Source organism: Myotis daubentonii, chromosome 12 (assembly GCF_963259705.1).
Source record: "Myotis daubentonii chromosome 12, mMyoDau2.1, whole genome shotgun sequence".
NCBI classification, from domain to species: Eukaryota; Metazoa; Chordata; class Mammalia; order Chiroptera; family Vespertilionidae; genus Myotis; species Myotis daubentonii.
In genome coordinates this window covers 62,458,397-62,481,439 of record NC_081851.1, presented here as the reverse complement: position 1 = coordinate 62,481,439, position 23,043 = coordinate 62,458,397, and the positions used below count along the sequence as shown (strand labels likewise).

The window sequence follows — 23,043 nt, the reverse complement described above, 5'->3', positions numbered from 1 at the left end:
ATTAAAACCAGGAGGAAAACCAAAAAGAAAGACGACTTTCTGTATGGGATCTAATACATGAAAGAGGTGAAGGGAATCTTGTAATGATAGTGAAGATCTCAGAATGATGGCTGTGAAGCTGAACTAGAGTAACTAGTTCCGATTAGAATTGTTAACTGCTGAGGGCATCAAGAAGGGCATTAGGAAAAAGGGAGAGGAGAGAGGAATTAGTGTATTTCAATTACTAAAATTAGTTTTATGGCTTTGTTGAGGCTGAATTAGTGAGCTAATGATAACCTAAATAAATCACAAAAAAGGCAATTAAAATTACCCTAAGAAAAAAATTACAAGTGAAAATGGGTCACCTGTGAATATTTAAATAATCAATATAAATGGCGATTAATTTAACCCAATATTTTGATATAAAAATATTGGGAAGATAGTGGAAAGGTAAATTTTTATGAGGGCTATGGTGTTGGGGTTAGAGGGAGGACTATGAGAGAGCTAAACCCTCATCCTCTGGAAATTGAAAAACCAAATAAAATGATAGGAGTATGTTATCTGTTAGAAGAAATAGGTGAAGTAGCTGAAAGTGGTTGCCTCTGGTAAGTGAGAACCAAAGATGGGTAAGTAGGGCAGAGGGTGCTTTTCCATGTTAAGGCCTATAATTCTAATATACTTTTTAAACTATAATAGTTATCCTTTTAAATAAGAAGGTCAAGAGCAAGCATGTCAAACTCAGCCCACGGGCTGCATGCCTCGTTTATTTGGCCCATGTTAGCCTTTGAGCTTGACATACTTGGTCAAGAGATTAGGCTCTTGCTGAGAGCGGATGTTTGATTTCAAAACTGGAGACACAGAGATGAAAAATTCCAGTGTGATCACAATGACATATGGATGATACAGAGTAGACAAATCAATTACCTTCACTGATCTTTAAATTGTAACAGCCGCTTGCCCACCCCCATCACTCTTCTATGTTGTAACTTGAAGACCATAGTTTTGTTTTATTTTTCCCCTTATAGATAAGTTGCCCCTTATAGACAAAAGTTTTAATTTGAAAATCACTCCTATTATCTTACTGTTTCTACTCTTAAAGATAGAAAGGTGCGTAAACAAAGCTGAAGTCCTTGCAAAAATGTTCATGGTGGGGGACGGATGGCACAGGAGATGCTCCTAAGGCAAACGACTCAGAAGCACTCTATGTATAAGCATGATCAGGAAGGCGCTGTATTTACAATAGGCTTACAGCTATTGCCAAAACATGTGAGTGATACCAGTAAACCATAGAACAAATTTCCATGACAACAAAAATAATGATCCCAGATCATCATTCCAGAAAGGGGGCCAAGCCCACTCCACACGGAGATGACATATGTTTAGGGCTGGAATCCCTTTCGGACTATGAGAGCTAACCTTGGCTGTCACGGGTATCATTATTCACTCTCCCGTTCGGCATCAACGTGCCTTCTCTTTGCCAAGCATTCCAAACATCACTCTTTCAGTGCCAGGGTTAGAGCTGCTGGTGTTGTTTCCCTCTATGAAAAGGAAGCTGTCTCAAATGGGAAATTATGTGCCCACAGAAGAATTTGGACTATACTAGAAGCCTAAAGATCCAGCAAATTTCTTCTCCCTTTGTCAAAATAATTTCCTATGGACCTTCATTTACAATTGGAATAATCCAAAGAATGCTTCCAGGAGGTAAACAAACACTTGTCTTAGTGCTGACAACATGCCAGGCACAGTGGTAGTTACTAAAGAGACAAATACAAAGACACTACAAGGAGGTCACAATCTAATGACAGCCCAGAGGCATCTATATATATAAAAGCCTAAGCGACCGGCTGACTGGCCGGTAGCTATGATGCACACTGACCACCAGGGGGCAGACACTCAACACAGGAGCAGAAACCACAGGCATGGAAACATGGAACAGACTGATGAATCTCAGAGGGAAGGGAGAAGGGGGGAGGGCTGGAAGAGATTAACCAAAGATCTTATATGCATACTAGAGGCCCAGTGCAAGGATTTGTGCACCGATGGGGGGTCCCTCAGCCTGGCTTGTAAGGATCAGGCCAAAACCAGCTCTCTATGACACCCCCCGAGGGGTCCCAGATTGCAAGAGGGTGCAGGTCAGGCTGAGGGACCCCACTGGTGCACAAATCTGTGCACCGGGCCTCTAGTATGAATAATAAGGGAACACAATAGTGATTAAGAGACATGAGCAGAACGCTGTGGGGACTAGCACCTAGGAGACAATGGGGCTAAATTTCTATGGGACCAATAAGTTCTGTAGGGTTTTCACACCCCACATGTGTAAGGGATTCCCACAGAGAGGAGTGCATTTTCCTTCTGTACAAGGATTCAGGCCATGGCTAACTGACCATCTGTCAGACATGCTGTAGATGGGGATTCCCCCCAAGTGAGAGGTTGGATTAAGTGTTCTTTCAAGTCCCTTTCGAGTCTAAAATCATAATTCCATGAGATCAGCAAAGGCTACATCAGTAATAGGAAGCTTCGGAGAGGAAGGGAAACTTGGAACTAAGTCCAAAATGACAGCCCGGCTCTAAATAAACAGAAGACAGAGCATAAGATATCTGGTTGCATTCCTTTTCATTACTCGTATGTCAGGTCAGTCTGCAAAACAGCTTACTGGGGTCAATAATTAGCGCAAACAGTAAGAATTCTACATCTACTTGAAAACTGGGAAGTATTTTACTAGAATGCTGTATTTTACTAGAAAATACTGGATAGCAAGCTTTTCTGAATCACATGTTTAAGAAAACCATTTTCACAAAACCTTAACAATACTATTTAACATACTGACAGGCTTACTGCATTAAGCTCCCAATAACTGCACAAATACACTAATGAAACAAGAGCATGCCAAAATATCCGGCATGGGTTTGCGCTGCTCTTTGATGAGGAACTTAAACAGCCAGCCCTGAAACTGACATAATTTAGCTACGTTTCTCCTCAGCTTAAACAACACTGTGATTTTCCACTTAAAGCAATTATCTTCCCTCTTCTGTCCCCCCTTGCTGCCTTATCACCTGTGCTCGTTTTTCTCCCTCAGGCATCTTCACTTTATAACACCAAGCAAACACAGCAACCTCAGAGAGTTAGCCAAGAACACATTTAAAAGCCCAGAACTGAAATGTCTTTCAAAGGTTCCCCAATAATCCCAATACATAGCCTTTAGGCAACAAGCAAATCATTAAATTCATCAAAAAGTTAACTCTGTTGATATTCCAGTACCTCAATACAGTCATGTGCCACCTAACAATGTCTGGGTCAACAACTGACCGCACAGACCAGAGTGGTCCCCTAAGATTATAATACAACTGAAAAATCCCTGTTGCCTAGTGACGCATCACTCAGGTGTTTGTGGAGATGCTGGTGTAAAGAAACCTACTGTGCTGCCAGCTGTATAAAAATATAGCACATATAATTATGATCTGCACTATTACCCGATTATGATAATACACAACTACGATACTGGTTTATGTATTTACTGCAGTATACTTTTTATCATTATTTTAGAGTATATTCTAATTATAAAAAAATGTTTGCTGTAAATCAGTGCGCCATGTTATTCCTCATACATCTCATGTTTCTGGTGTCTCTTAATTAGATGACTTTCTCTTGTGCTGGATTTAATCCTGTGTTGTTTCATAACGTAGCATACTGCACAGGCTAGCAGCCCAGATGTGCAGTAGGCTATACCATACAGGGCTGTGTACGGGCATTCTATGACGTTCACACGACACGGAAATCTAACCACACATTTCTCAGGATGCATCCCCATCACTAAGTAGCACATGATTTTGTATTAAACCAAAGGCTAGGATTCTCACTGAGTGTTCTCAGCAAATCATGTTATTGAAGGCGGGGGGGGGGGGGGGGGCGGGGCAGGCCAGTTATTAATGTTCAAACACAGGTGATGAAAATTTAGCTAAACATAAAAAAGGGAGTGTGTGCTGGGGAAGCACTGGAGGGAAGTGCTAATAGGTGGTTTATGGCCACAGAGGGCCAGTCCAATTGCTTGGAAATAAGAGGCCACTCATGAATGTTGGTTAATAGAAATGCTCCTTGTTAGTTCCATTATCAGACTCAGTTATTAAGAAACTACTGGTTCAATCCCCAACTTACCTCTTTTTCTGAGAGGTTCAGAGTGAGCAAGTGCAGGGACCTGGTATGGGATGACTTCCAGTCCACAGGCATTACGTTTCCGTAATTATCTGTCAGGGCATTCCAAATCCTTAAAAAGAAGAAAACTACCGTCAACGAAAGTTAGCGTTCTGTATGTCTTTTATTAAATAAATATCCATTTCCACCGTGAAAGAAAAACAAAAAATATCAAAGGAAAAAAAAAAAGCCCACTGTTTCTCAGAAAACATCAACAACGTAGAGCATCCTAAATAAGACTAAATGAAAATTGTGTAATTGGCTGACAAGAAGTCCCGAGGGAAGATGGAGTGAAATGGAAAACTCTCCCAGGTTGATAACTGACACTTTCCATGGTAACATGTGCCAGGCACTATCTAAACAACTTACATATTAACTCACTTACTTCTCAAAAGCAATACTGCCCTGGCCTGTGTGGCGTAGCTGGTTGGAGCATCACTCCTTGCACCGGAAGGTTGTGAGTTCCATCCCCAGGCAGGGCACAGGCAGGAGGCAACCAACCGATGTTCTTCTCTCTCTTCCTCTCTCTGTCAGATCAATACTTTAAAAAGCTGGTATTAGGAAGAACCATCATTATCCCCCCATTTTACAGACAAGGAGACTAAAGCACCGGGAAGTGGCGTCATTGCAACCTGGTAGAAGCACACTGTGCTTTAACTTCCTACGAGCTGCCAACAATATAGACCATTCCATAGAGCAAATAATCTCTCTAGCAGACCTGTTCTCCCTTCTAGGAAAAAGGATTCGGTTGTAATGTTAGAGCAGGGTTGAATATCTAACTTGTAATATAATAGACCAAGGACTAAAACTGATAAAATGAAAGGGGAAAGAAAGGGAGTTCAAATATAATCCACACAGGCGATATGCAGTGAAGCTACCCCACCTCAGGCAGCACTTGTGCGAGGCAACAGAGCACTTGACGAAAATGCAGGAAAACATAGACTCGTCTCCATCTTCCTCAAACAACGAGTCTTGGGCCATGTCCTTTAACCTCTCTACATTAGCCTCCCTTCTACAAAATGAGAGGCTTGAACAAGAAACACAGACATCCCTTCAGCTCAATTACTCTAAACATTAATTTAAATGAGTTGTATTGAGTCCCAAAGCACACTAGATAAGGACAGCGAACTCCAATTTCACGACCAAAATGAAGGTTTCGGTACCAAGGTAATAACCAGCATAATAAAACATGACCTTCTATGAAAAACATTGACTTGGGAGATATAAATGACAGGAAATTTAATTGAAGTAAAGTTAAACATTATAGCTACAAGCTACTTGCCAGCTAGAGGTACGCTCATACATGTCTTAAAGAAAAAACACCCTAAAATTTATAACGGGTATCTAACTGTGAATAAGCCATGACATAATTAGGTGGGGGTTATTTACAAGTGTGTGAGCCATTAGGATACAAAAGCAAGACCACTAGGGGCCTAGAAATAAGAACACAAGCTTCAAAATAAAGAAGCAACATGCTTGATTTAATGCATTGGGATTTGGTGCTAAAGAGATGAAGCAATAGGACCACAACTGCCAAAACCATAAAATCCCAACATGATGTTTTTGGCTTTGGAACGCACATTCGCCTCATTGAAAATGTAAACCCAAAGGCTCTGGAAAACTGGCCTGTTTACCCAGCAGATCTCCCATATGCTTGGTTCATCCCTATTCCCCTCTCTGTTGGAATCATAATCTCCTCTCCTGCCAACATGCTCACACTGGAAGCAACCCTTCTGGACTGTGAAATGTGCTGGGTGTGAGGCCCACACCTTCCTGGGTGAGAGATTTTCAAATACTGAATCACTGAGTATACACCTAAGCCTGGCCAGAAACCCCAGTAGGATATTCTCTAGAAGGTGAAGAAAGTCCAGAGTTTTGGGGGATGGCTTGTCTGCCCCTTTATACATGAGGCTGTGATAAAAGGACAAGTGGACTAGAATGCTCACCTAGCAAAAGTAACTGTGACTGAATTTGATCTGTCCAGAAGGGGCAGGACAATCAATAGTCCTCTATCTCCACCAAAGTCAGAACAATTGTAGTAGGAAGGAAGTAGGGCCCACTGAAGTGAAAGATTTCTAGAATTCTCCAGTTAAGACAGGACTTGCCTTCATCCTTATCGCGAAGGATTACGAGCAGTCATAAACAACTGGCGAAACAGCTCTTTCCAAGGTCAAAGTCCCACCAACATTGAATCCTACAGGAGACCCTTCTAGCGTAAAGCCTTAGCAGATAAGGACAATCCCTGTATTTAACCAAAACTAAAACTGGGACCCAGAAAAGTTCAATAAAATGCCTGAAGATATTCAAGGCAATATCTGAGGGCAAGAATTCTCAACTCTCCCTGGAGAAAGGAGCATGAAACGGACTCTAACAAGCAATGCGAAGCAGATTTATGCAACAGAAAGGGGATGATGAGAGTAACCAGCTCAGGCCCTGGGAAAGAGAGATTTCTCACGCATTCCGAAGTCAAGCCACACACATTACCAACATGTCATCTACTAAAAACCATCTTCAAGAGTAACAAAAATTGTTTTTAAGTTTTTCATCATCCTAAGATTTAAGCAAAGGCTAAAACACACTACTTTCCAGACAGTACAGGTGAAACAAAAAGTAAGGAACTTTAACTATCTGTGTACGAACCACTAATCTGTTTTGAGAGGTTACTCTTGATAAACCCAAACTCGTAATAAGTATAATTTTAAAATCCAGAATATGTCCTGAGTCTAGTGATTCAGAGTATATAATTATAAATATATATGTATATATAGATAGATAGATAGATAGAGATATCTATATACATACACAATACTGTCTTCTTTTGGGGAATAGAATTTTTAAAACGTCACATATTGCCACTGAGTGCATATCTTTGTGTACAACATCCAATCATAAATTCCTCCCTCTACACCTGAACACTGTACAAAGGTAAAATTAAAAGATATAGTCTCCAAACATAGCTGGGCCCAAACCACTGCTAAGTCATGCTTACAGGCACCCATTCCCAACCCCCACTTCTCAAGCTTCCTACCTTATTCCTGATAATCTGCCTCAGAGAGGAAAGGAGATCATCAAGCTAGAAGCCCCTTTCTAAACCCATGGAGCTTTATCTCATGAGAATTCTTCCCTAAATTCCATTCTCTCCATCCCACCAATGTTCTGAAAACCCATCCACACCCACGTCCTCAGTTATTTACTCCAGTAATTTCACCCTCAGCCTCTCCAGGGGCGCTTCTCCCTGACATTACATTTGCTGAAGTTTTTTTACTCTCACCATTTTTTAACCCCCTTTTGGTCCTGTGGTACATAATCACAATCCTTACTTAACCAAATTATAATTGGGATTCAAAGTGGTTAAAAAAAAGTGCCCCCAGGAACTCTATCTCTTCCTTCTCCCCGCTCTCATAAAACCCTGTGAATTCCCCATTGTTACACTTAGATAATCCTATCTAATAAAAGAGAAACATGGTAATTGGCGTACGACCGATACCCTTTTCATTGGCTAATCAGCGAGATATGCAAATTAACTGTCAGCCAAGATGGCGGCCGGCAGCCAGGCAGCTTGAAACTAACATGAGGCTTGGTTGCCTCAGTGACGGAGGAAACCAACGTTCCCCGCCTGCCGCTGCCTCTGAGCTGGCAGTTTAAGAAACATTGTAACAAATATGCCCAACTTCAGCCAGCAGATTCGCAACATTGTAAGCAAAGGCCAGAAACCTACTTTCAGCCAGAGGCCTAAGAGCTGGAGCCAAGCCTCAAGCTAAAGCTGGCCCAGAATTAAAAAAAAAAAAAAAAAAAAAGGAAAAAAGGAGCGTTTGGGAGTTCAGTCACCCCCAGCCTGAAAACAGCCCTCAGCCCCTCACCCAGGCTGGCCAGGCACCCCAGTGGGGACCCCCACCCTGATCCAGGACACCCTTTAGGGCAAACCAGCCGGCCCCACCCATGCACCAGGCCTCAATCCTATATAGTAAAAGGGTAATATGCCTCCCAGCACCGGGATCAGCGTGACAGGGGGCAGCACCCAAACCCCCTGATCGCCCTGCGGCTCTGTGTGTGACAGGGGGTGGGGCCACAACCTCCCTATCCACCCTGCTCTGTGCCTGATAGGGGGGAGCTCCCCCCCCCCACGGGCCCTGCTCTGTGTGTGATGGGGTAGAGCCATAACCGCCCCATCAGCCCTGCCCTGAGTGTGAGAGTGGCGGCGCCCCAACCCCCTGATCCGCCCTGCTCTGTGGGTGATAGAGGGCAGCACCCCAACCCCCTGATGGGCCCTGCTCTGTGTGTGACAGGGGGTTGCTCCACAACCTCCCCATCGACCCTGCCTTGAGTGTGACAGGGGGCGGCGCCCCAACTCCCCAATTGGCCCTGCTCTGAGCCCGACCAGGGGCTGCACCTAGGGACTGGGCCTGCCCTCTGCCACCCGGGAGCAGGCCTAAGCCAGCAGGTCGTTATCTCCCGAGGGGTCCTAGACTGCGAGAGGGCACAGGCCAGGCTGAAGGACCCCCCCCCCCCCGAGTGCACAAATTTTTGTGCACCAGGCCTCTAGTTCGGTAATAATTACCAATTTATGCATTGGTCTTCCCCACCAGAACAGAAGATCCCAGCTATTCATAAGCACAGCTCTTCCTTTTTGCTTCTGTGGCAGCCTGCACCATACCTGGGCTCTCAGGTGGACCCAATAAATTGCTGTGGCTTAATGCTGCTTCAACACTGGTACCTTTGCACGTGCTGCATCCTCGAGCTAGAATGCTAGGCCTTTCTTCACCTGCCAAGCAAACTCCCACTCCCACCAGGATCCAATTTTCCCATTTCTTTCTCTATCAAGTCTTTCCTGGCTCCCCACCACACACACACACACACACACACACACACACTTTTAAATCTAACTAAATTTTACACATCTATCCACTAGAGCATTTGTCACACCCAGACAAATGTGTTTATAAACCTAGTTCCCAGCCTAGGTTGTGCCCTACGTATGCCCAGTGCGAAGCAGCCTCAGGCACTTAACGGACTGGGTAACTGCTGTTGAATGAATGAATGGCTACACCTGAGCCGAGGAGGTCCTGCCTCTAGACGGGCTCTACAAGGAGACTCCCGCTCCCCCAAACCCGGGTCGGTTTCACCGCAGGAGGCGGCGGCGGACAGTGGCGGGGGGTTAAGGTGGGGCGCGAGGCAGCAGGGGATTTAAATCGCCGGCACGCAGAGGCCGAGGGCCCCGGGGAGGGAGCAGGGCGACGGGGAGGGGCGGGGACTCGCGGCCCGGGAGACGGAAGGAGGGCGCGGGGCGGAGCCTGCCGCCGGGGTCCCGCCGGGCAGCGGACCCCGGGCCGGCGGACGGGGCGAGGGCAGGGGAGGCTCCCGCCCGCTCCCGGCCGGGCCCGCACTCACTCGTCCCCCTGCAGGAGGCTGCGCTCGGTGATGGGCCGCACGGCCGCCCTCGGGGGCTCGGCGCCCGGACCCGAGGGGCGGAAACACAGGCTCAGCTTCTCCTCCAGGCTGCGGGCCAGCGCCGGAAAGCCGCCGCCTGCCCCGCCCGGCCCGGGCGCGGCCTCGGGGCCCGCGCTGTGGTTCTCCTGGTCCTGGGGGCTGCGGGCCGGGTCCTGGAACTCATAGAAATCCTGCCAGTCGCCGTCCGCCGCCATCGCCGCCGGTGCGGACGCGCCCGCCCCGCCCCGTCCCCGGGCCCCGCCCTCGGAACCCGCCCCGTCCCCGGGCCCCGCCCTCGGAACCCGCCCCGTCCCCGGGCCCCGCCCTCGGAACCCGCCCCGCCCGCTGGCCCCGCCCCACCCGGGCGCCGGCTGGGGTCTGTCCTGGGCCGCCCAGCCTGGGGCTTCCCTGGGCAGAATCTTCGCGGGATCGACCGTGGGTCCCCACAGAAGGGTTAACCTGACCTGCACTAGGTCACTGCGTGTAGTCTCTCTGACTCAGAAACTGCCTCCCTCTTGGCTTCTCTAGTGGGTACCGGGCCTAAATGAGGCCAAAGTAAAGAGCTGCTTTAATCTGGCGACCTAGCGTCAGATTGTGCACAAGTCACTTCCCCAGGGTAGCCTGCTCCTGTTGGATCTTTCCAACCAGAACAACAGGCCGAGTCAGTTGGAAATGCTTAAGTGATGCCGAAATGCATTCCACAAATACCTAAGGTCTCCCACGTGCGAAGCTCGTGCTCGCTAGACCCTCTGGAACATGCAAAACTGAATAGCTATGTAAGTTAATATTTGCAAAGCACTTAGAACAGTGCCTGACAGTGAGTGCCATATCTGTATGTTACATAAGTAATACACAGCTGCTCCTTACAAGAGATTTACAATGCAGGTGTAGTGATAAGACCAAAGGAAACCATTTATACGAAATAAAAGGTATGAATGGGAGTAGAGAGTTACTAAGGGGCATATAGGTTCAGTTTTGCAAGATGGAAAGAATTCTGGCAATGGATGGTTGCACAAAAATATGAATGTACTTAATGCCCTGAGTTGTATACTTGAAATGGTTGCGATGGTAATTTTATATGTATACTGCCATAATAAAAGAAAATGGGGAGAAAAGTACCTGTGATTATAAGAGTGAGTATGTAGAGGCAATATATACCTAGGACAGTTACCAGACGGTCTGCTGCCTGGAGCCCATGGTAGCCAATACTACGGCACTAGAGAAAAGAATGGAGATTAATCTGTCAGTTGACTGCAAGAAGACCGGAGGTAAGGCTCAAATCTGTCTGTCTGATCCAAGATTTGGGGTGGGGTTTTAACAAGTGGCACTTGAAGGGTTCACAAGAGTTTGTATCCAAGGTCTAAACTTTGGTTCTGGGTCTTGTTAGACAGAATGGTTTGTGCTGGTCTACAGCTAAAGAGGTGGATCGGGGTTGATCTTTGGCCTGTAGTAATCACATACTTCATTTAGGAAGTGGGCCGTGGTTGGATCATGAAAGATGAATTTATACTTTGAAAAATAAATCTGAATAATATAAAGTAAGATTTTCTCAGTATGCTTTGTCCATGTCTTGGAAACCTAGCCTCAAGAATACATGTTAATACAAAAATTTCCTATTTACTATGCCAAAGAATGTTGTCTCTTATTTCAATGATTTGTTCCATATTAACCAAAATACATCTATCACTGAGCCTAAGAAACTGTTGATAATTATTTAAAGGCAATATTGTTCCCTCTCTATTTTCATGAGCAGATGTTGTGCTCTACTTGGCCAACAGCTAGAACTAATTACCCCATGGTTAATAGCTTTGGGGTTGATGAGAAAATAGTCTAGCTTAGCTAATATTCACCTATCTGAACATTACTCAAAAGTGATGCTCTAAAACAGCGGTCGCCAACCGGTGGTCCGCAAACCACTGGTGGTCCATGAGGTCTGAAAGGTTGGTGACCACTGCTCTAAAAGTATCAAAGATCTATTTTTCTCTATGTATTTACACACACAAAGTTAGGAAACACTATCAAAGTGACTCGGACTCTCCTGATTAGGTACACAGCTAAAGCAAAATTGTGGGTTTTTTCCTTACTGGTATCTCCATTTGTCTGTACAGTATGTGTTAGTGGAAATGAAAATTACTTACTCTTAGGACTCACATGTAACACTGTCAAATTTTTCACCTGCTTACACATAAATTGCTACTGGTTTAGCTTTAGTGGTCTCGGGATTTTATTTTAGTGAAAATTTCCACATAGAATGCTTTTTACTTTTAATTAAATTCAAATTACCTGATATCACCCCAGACACTTTGAATACTCCATTGCAGCCCTGGCCAGGTGGCTCAGTTGGTTGGCGCATTGTTCAGCATCCCAAAGGCTTCAGGTTCAATTCCCTGTCAGGGCACATACCTGAGTTGCAGGTTCAATCCCTGGTGGGGGCATGTATAGGAGACAACCGGTTGATGTTTCTCTCTTTCTCTTTCTCTCTCTCAAGTCAATACAAACATATCCTTGGGTGAGGATTTTTTTTTTTAAATTATGAATACTCCATTGCAAAACACAAGATTTAAATCACTTTTCCTAGTCAATTTATTTTTGCACACCTATACTAACCTTGGCACTCAACACAATCTATAAAAGTCCTCCAAAGGAAGATGCCTATGAGAAAACTGATTATACTACTTTGTGGGGACAGTGATGAGATTAGCAAGAAACTATGGTGTGAAACAAATTGTTAGTTGGTGCTTTTGTAGATTTTAAATAATTACTGTAAACATGAAAGCGTAACAGGAGAAAACAGTTTAAATTGTAGGAAGCTTGTCACCAGGTAAATTATAACGAAGCAACATTTCCCTTCAATGCCTTCCACACACCTCTCCTCCCACGTGGTACCTGGAAACTGCAAGCTGCTCCACGGCTTCCAGGACAACCATCGGTCAACCATGTCCCACCCAGGCTGCGGCCCCATTTCCGTATGCGCACCCTTTCCTTTCACTCCTGGTACTTGAGTCGGACTGCTTTTTAAAGAGAATCCAGCTCCCACTTACTATTCCCTAAACCCCAACCTTAGCCGACTTTCCAGCTATCTCCTTCCCATGAGCTGAAGTCTAGCTTCCTAACATCGCCACCGATCTGGCGAAGCCACAGCCGTCCTGCCGCTCTGGCCTCACCTGCTTGGCCCAGTCCAACAACACGCACTTCAGTATACGGCACATAGCCGGATTCTACTAATGTGTCCTCCCAAATCTATTTATTTCAGACCTTTACTTCCCACCAACTCCTGGAGAAGAGATGAAAGAAGGTGTGAGCATGTTTGCTCACTCATATATTTAGAAAAGTTAACCTATAGAATTAATTTTCAGCACTTGGTTCAAAATTAGAAAAAGAATATAAATTACTTTTAAAGAGTGCTTCCTAGCCCTTGAGCCTATGTTCATATTAATCATTTAGATGGGAAAAGTTCTCTTGTTTAACAATGTATGTAAATTTTCCACATATATAGTATATCACAGTGACAGTTAAGTAACCAAAAATGGAAAAGTACATTATTCAGCATATAGACCACCTAAGGGTATAATTAATCACAAAATATTAAAATTGCAAAAAAATAAACTACTGAATACAGGACCAGAAAAATATCTGACTGTCAAAGTACCACATATAGTGAATGTGGAAAGCGTTATAAAGCAATAGTAAGACAATGAGAAGGCACACAAGTGAAAATTTCTTGAGAAAAGCTAAGCTAATAACTAATTTTATTCAATAACTAGGGCTATAAAAAGAGTTAATGAAACAAAAACAAAAAGAATCTAGAAATCCATATGGTGAGTCAAGAATTTAAGGAACGGTGGCTTGCTTGCCAAAAAAAAGGAAAGGGCACTATCTTTCCATTTTAACTCATTTCAAAAAAAAAAAAAAGAATCCAGAAACTAGCATAGTCAAAGATCACAACTTAGCTTTTATTTGTAAAGAATCCTTAATCCTATTATGCAAGTTTGATGGGGATGGATCTTCATTTTAATGATCAGATCAGGGTCATGATTAGGTGAAACCATCCTGAGCAGAAGCGGTGCCAGGCCACCCAGGGTGTAGCCAGGTGACCGACTGGCCATGGCCTCACCCTTCCAAAGTATCAGAACAGCTGGGAGGGGAAGACACTGCCAGACATGGGCCTGGCTGTGTTCTAGGTGTCAAATGCTGGTCTCAGGAAAATGAACGGAAACAGCTTTCAGCAGGAGTCACTTACCTACCATTATGACAGTTCTAACAATGGAACCTGCAAGGACCCTGTCATGGGAAGCAGCAATGAACACTCTGAACAGCCTGAATTTCCTGTCTTAATTTTCTCATCTGAAATTTACAGCGTGCAGAATTGAATACACCAAATTTGATCTATCATTTTCTTTTTGTGGACTTTCAGCGTTCTATGTGTCAAGGCATCTTGGGATGGTGAAAACTTCTATGTTCTCTTTTTTTTCTATGATTGTCAGCACTGCGTGTCCTTACTATTCATATTACAATGGAACAAAGAACAAATGTGGAAAGTTTTTTCAACAAACAAGTGGAAGAGGCTGCTCTGAGTCTGAAAAAATTGTAGAATAATTTTCTTGCTTCCTTTAGGACTATAAGTAGATATTTTATGTACCCTCATTCTGGATTCTTTGTCTCATTACTGACCTAGAGCCTTCAGGTCTAATAAGGCCTGAAAACTAATCTATAGTTTACAGAAAGCAGATCGGTGGCACCCATGTGAAGGTTTGGGGTAGGAGAGTTAACAGCAGAAGGAGACGAGGGAAACTTCTGGAGGCCTGTAATGGAAATACTCTGTGACTTGATTATGACAGTGACTATGTAGGTGTATACATTTATCAAATGACTAGAGGCCCGGTGCACAAAAATTTGTGCACTCGGGGGGGGAGGGGGGTCCCTCAGCCTGGGCTGTGCCCTCTCGCAGTCTGGTACCCCTCGGGAGATAACGACCTGTTGGCTTAGGTCTGCTCCCGGGTGGCAGAGGGCAGGCCCAATCCCTAGGTGCAGCCCCTGGTCAGGCTCAGAGCAGGGCCGATTGGGGAGTTGGGGCGCCACCCCCTGTCATACACAGAGCAGGGCGATCGGAAGGTTGTGATTCCACCCTCAGTCAAGCTCAGGGTAGGGCTGATTGGGGGGTTGGGGCACCATCCCCTATCACACTCAAGGCAGGGTCGATGGGGAAGTTGTGGCGCCACCCCCTGTCATGCACAGAGCACGGCCAATCGGGGTTGGGGCATTTCCCCCTGTCACTCACAGAGCAGGGCCCATCAGGGGGGTTGGGGCTCTGTACCCTGTCACGCACAGAGCAGGGCCAATCAGGGGGTTGGGGCACAGCCCCCTGTCACGCACAGAGCAGGGCCCATCGGGGGGTGCCGCCCTCTATCACCCACAGAGCAGGGCCGAATCAGGGGGTTGGGGTGCCAACACTCTCACACTCAGGGCAGGGCCGATGGGGAGGTTATGGCTCTACCCCATCACACACAGAGCAGGGCCCGTGGGGGTGAGGGGGTTGGGGCGCCGCACCCTGTCACACACAGAGCCGCAGGGCGATCAGGGGGTTTGGGCGATGCCCCCTGTTACGCTGATCCCAGTACCGGGAGGCCTCGTGGCTCCACTGATCCCGATGCTGGAAGGCATATTACCCTTTTACTATATAGGGTAGAGGCCTGGTGCATGGGTGGGTGCCGGCTGGTTTGCCCTTAAGGGTGTCCTGGATCAGGGTGGGGGGTCCCCACTGGGGTGCCTGGCCAGCCTGGGTGAGGGGATGATGGCTGTTTGCAGCTGGTCACACACCCTTCAGGGTGGGGGTCCCCACTGGGGTGCCTGGCCAGTCTGGGTGAGGAGCTGAGGGCTGTTTTCAGGCTGGGGGTGACTGAAGCTCCCAATGGCTCCTTTTTTTCTATTTTTTTTTTTTATTATTCTGGGCCAGCTTTAGCTTTGAGGCTTGGCTCCAGCTCTTAGGCCTCTGCTGCTGAAAGTAGGTCTCTGGCCTTTGCTTACAATGTTGCAATCCTGCTGGCTGAAGCCCGACAGGTTTCTGGGGTTTTGTTTTGCCGGGGTCCAAACCCCAGCGGGTCCAGGGGTCCCCAAAGGTGTAGACGGAGTCGGCGAAGAAGGAATGATACGGAGACAGCGTTCAGTTGATCAGCAGCCTAGCCAGGATCTCTAGCCCGGATCTCCAGAGAGGTTCTGCTTCGGATCTCCAGCGAGGTTCTGTAGCCATGTTCCCTCGCTAGGTTCTCCAGCCAGGTTCTGTCCAGGCTCTCCAGTCAGGTTCAGTGTCCAGGTTCCAGTCAGGTTCTCCTGCCAATCTCTGTAGTCAGGTTCAGTCCAGGATCCCTTGCCATGTTCTCCCGCTAGGCTCTGTCTCTAGGCTCCGAGGCCAGTCCCGGTCCAGGATCCTCTGGCATGCTCTCGCCAGCGAAGTTCTTCTGTCTCTAGGCTCTGTGTAGGTTCTGTCTTCCAAGCCCTGTCTCCTAATTTCTGTGCTCTGAGTTCTGTCTTCTGAGTTCTGTCTCCTGAGTTCTGTGTTCTAAGTTCTGGCTTCTTGATTCTGTGTTCTGAGTTCTGTCTAGGATCTGTCTTCTGAATTCTGTGTGTTTCTGTCTTGTTACAACTGTATTTATACCAGTTGATTCAATCCTATCAATCTCTATTACAAAGGTTAGGGCGTTTCTTATCTCCATTCCAGGGAGAAAAGATTATGTAGTTTAAGCATGATTGTTCGTAGTTAAAGGGATTAATTACCCGCCTGGCACTTAGTTGAGGGGTTTTATTCCCTCCCTAACTTCAGGGGAAAATCCCTACCTGGGGATTCAACCTTTCTCGGAGAGGTGACCTTGGTTAAAACACAGTGCCAAGAAGGTGAGCAAACATATTAAGAACCGTATGCCATATATGCCAGGTCCCTTGAAACAGCAAGGATGGACCGGCTCCCGGCAAATTCCCCCTTTTTTATTTTTTAAAAGCAAGCATTAAAAAGAAAAACCTGAAACGCTCTCTTGTATCCATTTTAAGAGTAGGATTGGCGCTTTCTGCTATTACCTGAGTCCTGATCTATCACCCCAGGGAGAGCTTGCCAATCCTGCACTTTCCCGGGGTGGAAAGGCTGCAGTGGGGTTAAGGATAAGGCTCCTTGGGCCTACCTTCTCCCATGCCTCTACATTTACCTTTCCGGCACCTTTCCTTCCTCAGAAAAGCATGGATGTATTTCTTGTATAAAATGTTCTGTCTGACTGGGAGTAACCTTAATTCCTCTGCTAACAAGCATACATGTTAAAAGATCAATACGGAGTCTTTTTTCTTTAGACTCAGTATGGCACATCTTCTTAATCTAAAGATCAATACAGAGTCTTCTTTCTTTGGACTCAGTATGGCACATCTTCTCAATCTAAGTTCTGTACTATCCACCTTCTTACCCTATTTATCCTCTATAGGGGGGTCTGTAGCACCCTGGTGGAGTCCTATCCGTCCCGAGTGTGGGGGTTTTCAAGGGGGGGGGGCTTACCTAAGGGAATCCTGTTCCAGGGGTTCCCAAAGGTGTGGACGGATTCGGCGAAGACTATCCACCCTCTTCCTACGGTGGAGTCTGATCCGTCCCGAGTGTGGGGGTTCTCAATGGGGGAGGGGAGCTTACCTAGGGGAATCCTGTTCCAGGAGTTCCCAAAGGTGTGGACGGAGTCGGCGAAGACTATCCACCTTCTTCCTACGGTGGAGTCCTATCCGTCCCAAGTGCGGGGCGCTTACCTAGGGGAACCCTGTTCGGGCGCCATATGCCGGGGTCCTGCCCCAGCAGGTCCAGGGGTCCCCAAAGGTGTGGACGGAGTCGGCGAAGAAGGAAGGACACGGAGACAGCGTTCAGTTGATCAGCAGCCTAGCCAGGATCTCTAGCCAGGATCTCCAGCCAAGTTCTGGTCTGGATCTCCAGAGAGGTTCTGCTTCGGATCTCCAGCGAGGCTCTGCAGCCATGTTCCCTCGCTAGGTTCCCCAGCCAGGCTCTGTCCAGGCTCTCCAGTCAGGTTCAGTGTCCAAGTTCCAGTCAGGTTCTCCTGCCAATCTCTGTAGTCAGGTTCAGTCCAGGATCCCTTGCCATGTTCTCCCGCTAGGCTCTGTCTCTAGGCTCCGAGGCCAGTCCCGGTCCAGGATCCTCTGGCATGCTCTCGCCAGCGAAGTTCTTCTGTCTCTAGGCTCTGTGTAGGTTCTGTCTTCCAAGCCCTGTCTCCTAATTTCTGTGCTCTGAGTTCTGTCTTCTGAGTTCTGTCTCCTGAGTTCTGTGTTCTAAGTTCTGGCTTCTTGATTCTGTGTTCTGAGTTCTGTCTAGGATCTGTCTTCTGAATTCTGTGTGTTTCTGTCTTGTTACAACTGTATTTATACCAGTTGATTCAATCCTATCAATCTCTATTACAAAGGTTAGGGCGTTTCTTATCTCCATTCCAGGGAGAAAAGATTATGTAGTTTAAGCATGATTGTTCGTAGTTAAAGGGATTAATTACCCGCCTGGCACTTAGTTGAGGGGTTTTATTCCCTCCCTAACTTCAGGGGAAAATCCCTACCTGGGGATTCAACCTTTCTCGGAGAGGTGACCTTGGTTAAAACACAGTGCCAAGAAGGTGAGCAAACATATTAAGAACCGTATGCCATATATGCCAGGTCCCTTGAAACAGCAAGGATGGACCGGCTCCCGGCATTGTTTAGCTTCTATGTTTGTTACATAGTTACTTGCAGCTCAGAGGCCTGCAGCGGCAGGCGGGGAACGTTGGAGTCCTCCATCACTGAAGCAAGCAAGCCTCATGTTAGTTTCAAGCTGCCTGGCTGCCAGCCTCCATCTTGGCTGACAGTTAATTTGCATATTGCCTTGATTAGCCAATGGGAAGGGTAGCAGTCGTACGCCAATTACCATGTTTCTCTTTTATTAGATAGGATAAGCTTTAAAAAAGTACATTTTATTGCATGTAAATTATATGAGTTAAATTATAACTCAATAAAATTGTTTTTTAAAAAGTGTGGCTTTATAACCAAAAAATGGAAACAACCCATATGTCCATCAACAGAAACAGATAAGCAAAATGGGCCATATGCATACAATGGAATATTATTCAATCTTAAAAAGGAGTGAAATTCTGACAGATGTCACAATATAGATGAACCTTGAGGACATTCTGCTAAGTGAAACCAGACGCAAAAGGACAAGTACTGTATAATTCCAGTTATTTGAGGTACCTAGAGTAGTCCAAATCGTGGAGATGGAAAGTAGAATGGTGGTTGCCAAGGGCTTGGGGGAAGGACCTGGAGAGTGTTTCATGGGTACTGAGTTTCTGAATGGAAGATGGGTGCTGATTGCACATAATGTGAATGTATTTAATGCCACAGTACACTTGAAAATTGTTAAAATAGTAATTTTCAAGTGATGTATATTTAGCCACAATTCTTCCAAACAGGTGTGACTTTAATGAATCACTCATTAGAATTGACCTATACCAGTGGTCATCAAACTCATTAGTCAACAGAGCCAAATATCAACAGTACAATGATTGAAATTTCTTTTGAGAGCCAAATTTTTTAAACTTAAACTATATAGGTAGGAACATTGTTATTAACTTAATTAGGGTGCTCCTAAGCTGGCTTTTGGTAAAAACGTCCTAAATCTGATTGAGGTACGTTCGCTGAGGTCGACCCCTTCCAACTCTCCCATCCACACTCGTCTTGTATACTTGTTTCAGATAGATAAGTGTGGATGGGAGAGTTGGAAGGGGTCGACCTCAGCGAATGTACCTCAAAACAATGTACCTCCCCGGCACTGCGTATCCCCTGGCCCGCCTGCGCCGCGTCTCCCGTCGCCCGACGGACCGACGTCCCCCACTTCTTCTAACGCCACTTCTTCAAAATAGACTCGCCCAGGCCGAAAACCGACTTCTGCACATGGGCCATGAAGTTTCAATCGCACTGTACATGCACGCCCACACGTGGCATTTTGTGGAAGAGCCACACTCAAGGGGCCAAAGAGCCGCATGTGGCTCACAAGCCGCGGTTTGCCGATCACTGACTTATACAGATGTGCCCTGCTTATTTAACACTAGAGGCCCAGTGCACAAAACTGTGCACTCTGCGGGATCCCTCAGCCCAGCCTGTGCCCTCTCGAAGTCTGGGACCCCTCGGGGGATGTCCACCTGCTGGCTTAGGCCCACTCCCCAGGGGGATCGGGCCTAAGCTGGCAGTCAGACTTCCCTCTGGGAACCCAGGAGCCCTTGGGGGATGTCCACTTGCCAGCGGGAAGCAGGCCTGAGCTGCAGTTGGACATCCTTAGCACTACTGAGGAGGCAGGAGAGGCTCCCGCCACTACCACTGTGCTGGCAGCTGGCAGCCTGGCTTGTGGCTGAGCAGAGCTCTCCCTGTCAGAGAACACTAACCACCAGGTGGCAGCTCCTGCATTGAGTGTCTGCCCCCTGGTGGTCAGTGTGTGTCATAGTGATCAGTCATTCCTAGTCGTTCTGCTGTTAGGGTTAATTTGCATATTACCCTTTTATTATATAGGATAGAGGCCTGGTGCATGGTTGGGGGCTGGCTGGTTTGCCCTGAAGGGTGTCCCGAAATAGGGTGGGGGTCCCGCTGGGGTGCCTGAACAGCCTGGGGGCTGTTTTCAGGCTGGCCACACCCCCTTTAGGGTAGAGGTCCCCACTGGGGTGCCTGGCCAGCCTGGGTGAGGGGCTGATGGCTGTTTGAAAGCTGGTCAAGCCCCCCAGTGGGGACCCTCACCCCATGGGGGTGTGGCCAGCCTGGGTGAGGGGCTGAGGGCTGTTTTCAGGCTGGCCACACCCCCTTCAGGGTGGGGGTCCCTACTGGGGTGCCTGGCCAGCCTGGGTGGGGGGGCTGAGGGCCGTTTTCAGGCTGGCCATGCCCCCCAGTGACCCAAGCTCCCACTTTTTTTTTTTTTCTTTTTTTTGGGATTTATTTATCTTCTATAATTGAAACTTTGTAGCCTTAAGTGGAGCTGAGGACTGGCCAGGGCAGGTGGTAAGCTTGGCTTCCTCCATCACCAGGGGCAACCCAAGCCTCCTGCTTGCTCCAGCTCAGTGGCTACCGCCATCTTAGTTGGGTTAATTTGCATACTCGCTCCTGATTGGCTGGTGAGCGTGGCTGGTGGGCATGGCTTGAGTGTAGCGAAGGGGTGGTTAGTTTGCATGTTTCTCTTCTATTATGTAGGATTTGATGTCCTTAAAAGTGGATTCAAATCAGACATTTAAAATTAGTTCATGTGCTGTGTGTAGTAATTGTTGATGAATTATTAACTTGTTAATTATCTCTCCTATTTTACTGTATCTTATACTGCAATTATACAAATTAACTTCACTGGAGAGTAATAAAAGATTTAATATAATAGACTGTTACCATTTGAAGACTTGAATTTGAAGGTCTAATTCTGAGGAGAAGAAATTCAGTGGAGATGGGAAATCTCTGGCCCACACAGGGACAAAAAATGAAGAAAAGAAATAAAGGAAAACAGTAAGACCTCTTCCTGTTGAACTGGGGGAGGAATGAGTGAAAAAATAAGAAAGCTCTATTGAGCACAAGGACAAGTTGTCAGAAGGTGACACGATGGGAGATTGAAAGGCCGCATTCAGAAGACGAGGTGGCATAAATAGAGGCTCCGCAAGGTTCACAGAAAGAAAGAGATGCAGATAATTCAGAGGAGTTTGTAATTGAACAGAAGCCAGGAGTCTTGAATCACATTTGGATGAGATAAATGGACTCTGTAAATGATCGTACTTTTTTTCTGATCCAGGTTGCAGTTAATATTAGTCATATGCATTGAGTTCTATTTCCTGATATGCCTATTGATATAAAGTTCTCATAAGGGTATTTGTCCCCAATTTTCTATAGTCTCAAGAGTATTAGGACAAGAGAACCACACCATCCAGCCATATTCCATAAATCAGCCAGACTCCTCCAAATCTGCAGTGATGAGAGGTGTTACAGGAATGAATGTTAAAACTGAAGTGTCCTGCTCCTCGGAACTTTACTTTTTCAGGTCTTTGTTTTTTCTCCCTCCAAAAACGTTAACATTTCTTCTGCTGTTTTTAGAGAAGGAACATTTCATTGTGAATGGGGTTAAGATGGGGCAAGACTTAGGAATGGGGATGTCTATTCTACCCATATTGTAATGTTTTAAAACTCTAAGTTTAACACGGTTTTTCCTTTTTTTTTTTTTTTATGTCTTGACATTAGAAGAGCTGCACCAATATTGCCACATCAAAATGTTGTGGACTTAAATAAATAAACCACAAGTCAGACTCCAGTTGGATCCACAAAAGCAAAACAATGTGGTCTATTAAGATAATTGTCTACATAATTTAAGCAAACACACATAATTGCTCAATTTCCTGATTGATTTAACCAGGGTAAACCCAAAAGTAAGCTAACTGTTTTTAATCTGATGTTAGAGGGTTAAACTGCGTGCCTTGGGAATTGCTTGTTGTTGGGTTTTTGTTTTGTTTTGTTTAAGAAGTGTTATTTTTATTCCAGGTTGTAGAGAGAAAGTAACCTGGTAACTCTGAAGGACTGATTTGCCCTTTGAAAGACTGGATTGGCGTGTACCCTGAGTGTCCCCAAAAAATGTTAGCAGGGTCGACCTCAACCTAGAAGGAGGAAAGGATGCAGAGCAAGAGGGAAGGTGATGGAGGCAAGAACAAGCCAACCCTCCCCCGCCTGGTGCCCAGGTCAGCCCTGGGCATGGGGGGGGAGACGTTCTGACATGACTGTATGATGAAAGTTGTTATTCACATTGAGTCAGACTTCTTTATACCTCAAAATGAGACTTTTCTGATGTCTGAAAGTGAGTGAAAAGCCAGCCAGAGTGGTGAGGAGAAACTGGGCAGAGCGTGTTTAAAGGCTGAGATGAGAGCGGAAAGGGAGCCTTTTCCTCATTGTGCTCAACCAAGTTCAACCCATTCAATAGTTCAGTGCCATGATCCTCGACAACTTTAGCTCGAACCACCTCGGGCAGCCATGCCAGCCTCCATTCTCATCTCTCCTAGCTGGTTGCCACTCCCTGCCACCCTCACACAAAGCCCTCTCATTTTCTTTCAACAACAATGAATACATCCCAATAAATGTCAAGTCATGCAAATGTTAATGCTATTCCAATACAATCAAACCCAACAGATATCATCTGGCAACCCCATGGTGGTAATTAATCTACATCTAAACCACCAAGTGAGGACAATACCAAGTAGAAATAGGTACTAAAGGGTGGAAGTACCGATGAGGACCATCTAAATGAAAAGCTCTCCCAAAGCTGCAGTCAGGAGGCAACACAGTTGCTTAAGTGGGTCACAGATCAAGGGGAAGCCCACCGAATCTTGGTTCATGGCGGCTCCAGGGTCTTCAACATTCCCCCAGTGGTGGTTCTAATCCTTGCACAGTGAGGTA

General features: G+C 46.2%; 1 protein-coding gene across 2 annotated transcripts in view; it reads right to left on the bottom strand.

Moving 5' to 3' along the window:
• Positions 1–9,841, bottom strand: part of FEZ2 (fasciculation and elongation protein zeta 2) — a 41,128-nt gene extending 31,287 nt beyond the window's left edge. For both annotated transcript variants that reach the window (XM_059660124.1, XM_059660125.1), the window contains exons 1-2: positions 9,556–9,841; positions 4,132–4,240 (exon numbers count right to left, since the gene is read on the bottom strand). In XM_059660124.1, coding sequence (XP_059516107.1) covers positions 4,132–4,240; positions 9,556–9,809 — 363 coding nt within the window. In that variant the 5' untranslated portion in view covers positions 9,810–9,841. The remainder of the gene's footprint in view (positions 1–4,131; positions 4,241–9,555) is intronic.
• Between the last annotated feature and the right edge of the window lie 13,202 nt (positions 9,842–23,043).